The sequence below is a fragment of the Musa acuminata genome, chromosome BXJ3-8, assembly GCF_036884655.1.
Source record: "Musa acuminata AAA Group cultivar baxijiao chromosome BXJ3-8, Cavendish_Baxijiao_AAA, whole genome shotgun sequence".
In the NCBI taxonomy this organism is placed as follows: domain Eukaryota; kingdom Viridiplantae; phylum Streptophyta; class Magnoliopsida; order Zingiberales; family Musaceae; genus Musa; species Musa acuminata.
In genome coordinates, this window is record NC_088356.1 from 17,676,355 (window position 1) to 17,680,731 (window position 4,377).

General features: G+C 36.7%; 1 protein-coding gene across 1 annotated transcript; it reads right to left on the reverse strand.

Moving 5' to 3' along the window:
* Positions 1–757: 757 nt before the first annotated feature.
* On the reverse strand, positions 758–4,099 carry LOC135645211 (mitochondrial import inner membrane translocase subunit TIM14-1-like). Its single transcript, XM_065163379.1, has 3 exons — positions 3,944–4,099; positions 2,356–2,534; positions 758–1,188 (listed from the first exon to the last, which is right to left on the reverse strand). Exons 1-3 carry the CDS (start codon positions 3,944–3,946, stop codon positions 1,032–1,034), a joined length of 339 nt encoding a protein of 112 aa, XP_065019451.1. The 5' UTR covers positions 3,947–4,099; the 3' UTR covers positions 758–1,031.
* Positions 4,100–4,377: the final 278 nt, after the last annotated feature.

The following is a 4,377-nucleotide window of genomic DNA, read 5'->3' on the forward strand; positions in this document are numbered from 1 at the left end:
TCACTATTATAAGTTCAGTCGAATTGTACCTCCTTAACAAATCACTAAGTTCGGTGAATTAGGAACAAAATTTAATTCCTTGGAGGTAACTCCTTAATTAAATTTTCATCCTGCAAATTATGTTCTTCTTCCATCATAATGTATGGCTGGTTATTAAACTCAACAATCTGGATCCGTGTTTCAGAGGCATATTCAATGACGCTCGAAACTTAGCCTTCTCTACCAAAGCTAGCAGGAAAAGCATAAAGATCTTATAAAGTATCTTTCGACAACTTTTACAAACAGGACACGGCAATCGCACTTCAATGACGATGTTAGATCATGTTCATTATATAGTCGAAAACCTGTTACCTCTGTGAAGCATTAATTTTCCTTCATTGTTTCTTCCTCGATAAATTCTTCTCATAGACAGATGTCAACACGTAGCCCTCCGGTAAGGCAAAGGGAAAATGGATTGGTTCAAGAATTTAAAGTGAGAATATGATATCACAAAAAATATTCAACTCACAGGAATACTGAATGCAAGAAAATGGATTGTTTCAAGAATTTAAAATGAGAATATGAAATCACAAAAAATATTCGACTCACAGGAATACTGAATGCAAGAAAGATCTTCAGTGGCGTTCATACAAATCCAGTTTGACATCGCAAAGCCATTTTTTATCAAACACTGACTGACTGACTATATGGAGTTATCTGACACTTAATACCTGCCGGCAATGCATTGTTTCATTGAAAAATGAAAGCAACACCTGGGTGATTTCAAGTCATAAAAGATCCATACTTCAATTATTGTAGAACGATGTTGCATGCTTGAAAAAAAAAATATATTATGAATGGGGCTCTATAGCATCGCTATGTCCCCAACACAATGATGAGACATTGCACCAACTATCCTGCATCTGCGACTCGAATTGCGATAAATCTTTAACATTGAGACAAAGTATCATAGGGATGGTAAGTTTGAGGATGATCTTGTGTGACCAAATATGCTGCACAATTGATGAGATTTCACATGTTGTGCAGGTAAATCAAAATGCAGATCCACCACCTTTGGTCTTTCCAAGCAGGACATCTTTTGCCTCGTTAATCTTGGAAGCAAGGTAATGACTTCCTCCTGCATCTGGATGGTTAGCAACCATAACCTTTTTGTGTGCTTCTTTTATTTTGTCTGGAGGGGCATTTTCCCTGTAACAAAAAGTAGTTCTCAGTCAGAATAATGAAAACTATATAACAAAAAAAATGTGGCTGAAATTGGAAATTTTCAGGTACAAAGGGAGGCAGAACATGGTATTGACAGGAAAAATTGCTTGCACGAAAATAACCAGCCAGGTTAAATAGAAATATGATTGTAAATTTTATAGAAGGAGCCTGTTAGGAATTAGCTTTCAAAATCTGAAACTACTTAAGCTAACTTGACAGGCAAACCTGAAACTCATTGGTAATAACTAATGAGTCGGACCACATTATGATGAGCATAGACCATAAAGATACAAACTACTGATATTTATTCCAGTATAGATCCCTGATAAAGCATAACTACAAACTATTAGTGAGAAATCAAAATAAAGAAAATATAATAGCGGCACAGAAATGTCACTAAGATGATAATGTATTATTTACCAAATGCAAAGTGACAGGCAAAACTCCTAATAGAGAGTTTCATTCAAGCTACTACCAGATCCCAGCTTTCAAGATCTAGATAAAAGCAAATGGCAAGTTTCTCTTCATATTCCTTTCAAAATACAAAAAGGTTTCTGACTTTCCCCAAGCAAAAAAAAAAAAAAATCAATAACCAGACATTATAAATCATTGCTTTCTGCGGAAACTCAACAAACCACCAATACACCATTATCAATGTGTACATAATACATCCACAATCTTTCTTGTGGATCATATTCTACCTTGTGCAAGTGAAAGAAACTTCATTGCTTACAGTACAATTTGAATGAAGTATAGTCATATCTTGCATGGCTATTCCATGTTACCATTACAATGTCAAACATCAAGCATCACCTTCTTCAGCCCAAAATATCAAGATCTTTCTAATGAAACCTGAATCTAAAGCTGAGTCAAGGATACTATCCTTGTCTGAGATTCTGTCCGTCTGATCCTACAAAGATAATATAATGACAGGAGACCACCTACGATCTATTAAATGACAGTTTGTGGGATGGAAATAATATGGCTGCCTTGGGGAAGTAGAATGTAGAATGTCAACCTGGTTTTTCACATATGTACATAGCAAGATTTGATAACTTGCTGTTGCAACAAATACAGAAAGCATGTACTTCCACAAAAATTGAAAAGTTGAGACCAGGTTTATCTTCTTCTTTTCTAATTTATTATGCATACCTGACACCAAGAATAAGGGCAGCTTCTCTTCTTGTCATAGTAGGCTGGAAGCCCCCTTCATAGAACTTACGCATACGAGGAACTACCGGCCGAGCCTTGTATGCCTGCCAAGCTTGGACACCATATCTACCAGCAAGAGCAGCAGCAGCAACTGCTAATCCTGCTAGTAAAGGTAAAACCTGCAAGAAGAGCCAAATTATAAGAAGGATTAAAGCGTAAAATAATCCAAAAATATTGATGAAACATGCATCTACATCAGCCAAATTATTGATCTAATGAAAATAAAGACCGTAAAACCTATTCTGTAAGATTGATATATACATTCTATAGAGGATCAACCCTAAAGGCCTTGCTCCAAAATAACTCCAATATGGCATATTCTATACACCAACGGTGGTTTCAAGTCTTATTTCTGTAATAATTTTCCTTGTCCATTTTCACTTGTCAAAACATAGTATTGAGATCCAGCCAACACTTCAACAACCACGTGAACAAGTTCCTACTCTGAGGTTTCCAAAATTAGCTGATTTTGCCCGGTGTTTAGATCAATACAAAGGCAAAAGATGTTTTATCCAACAGTCTTTATCCTTTTATCTCCGATCAAGGCGCCATTTGTCTTCCTCTCTTTCGCATGAACCTCTAACTTGATCTATTTCAACATACGTAGTGCCTTTTAACACCTTGTTTGGATTTCTAAACTACCTCAAATAAATTTTCTTTAACATAAGTAATTTTGGACAGGATATATTTATATTGAGATGTTTAGCAGAAAATAATTTAGAAAAGGTATCCAAGTACATGAGGCAGACACTGTCTTACTCCTGGTAACAGAGATTATTTCCAATAACTCACATCTTAGTTCATTAACAACAAACATATGAAAGAAGTAACTGACGCAAAGCAGGCAAACAAAGACTACTTATTAAACTAAATGGCAACTGAAAATTGTTTTGTTTTTATCATCAAGAAGTCGTCGCTCTAGCTAGTCATCAGTACTAATCAGTATTTGTAAAAAATCCAATTTGAAGCATACGCATCAACATCAGAATTTTTTTCCTAAATCATGAACTTGTAAAAACATTAACCAAAGTAGCAGGGCGTGATAAATCGAAACCCTATACACAAATACTTCCGAGATACATGCCGTATCTCGTAACACACTGAACTACTACTCATTGACCTATGGTCTTGGTGGATGACAATAACCAGATGACTAAATCAAGGATGATATCCAAAGGAGCAAATAGAACAATCCCAACGTGAATTTTGCATCCCGAGCGAGCTATCATGAAAGAGGTAATAATCCTTCAACAACTGACCCTCGAAGAGATTGCCATCTAACAAAGACTGCAAGCGAGAGAAACAAAAGCAATCTTCCACAACAACACACGTATAAATCATCGCCAATTCCTACAAATGTTAAAATCTAGAAGGAAAAAGCTTTTGCAATTACATTATCAGAAAGAGATCACATAAGAATAGATGCTTCTTTTCACAGAAGGAGTTAAAAAAATCACTAATCAAAACCCTCAAATCCCACACATTTTCGAGCAAGAACAAGCGGGAAAAGAAGAATCAAACAACTCACCATTTCCAAAGGGAATCTACCGCTAATCCCACGATAAACATCGGCAAGAGCTCCCAAATCGCCGATCGTCCATCATACCCGCTTCTCTGCTTCGATCGACACCACCTAGGGTTCTGACACCGCCTGCTCTTCTTCGACCACAGAAGAACCGGTCCGGCCGGTAGATTAGTGAAACCCAACCGGAGACTCAAGAAGGCCTACGGTTAATAGACGTGGCAAATTTTGATCCGCACGATCTTGAATGCAGAAGGCCCAAAATTATGGAGATTAAAAATATGCAGAGGACGACGACTGTTAGCAAGAAAATTTTCTCTAATAATGTAGAAGTTATAGGTTTACGAGACACTGACCGGACACAAGCATTACAGTAGTAGATGCAAAAAGCTTTCTGGTTCTCTATTATCACAGCCTTTACGTAGTCTATATATCTTTAT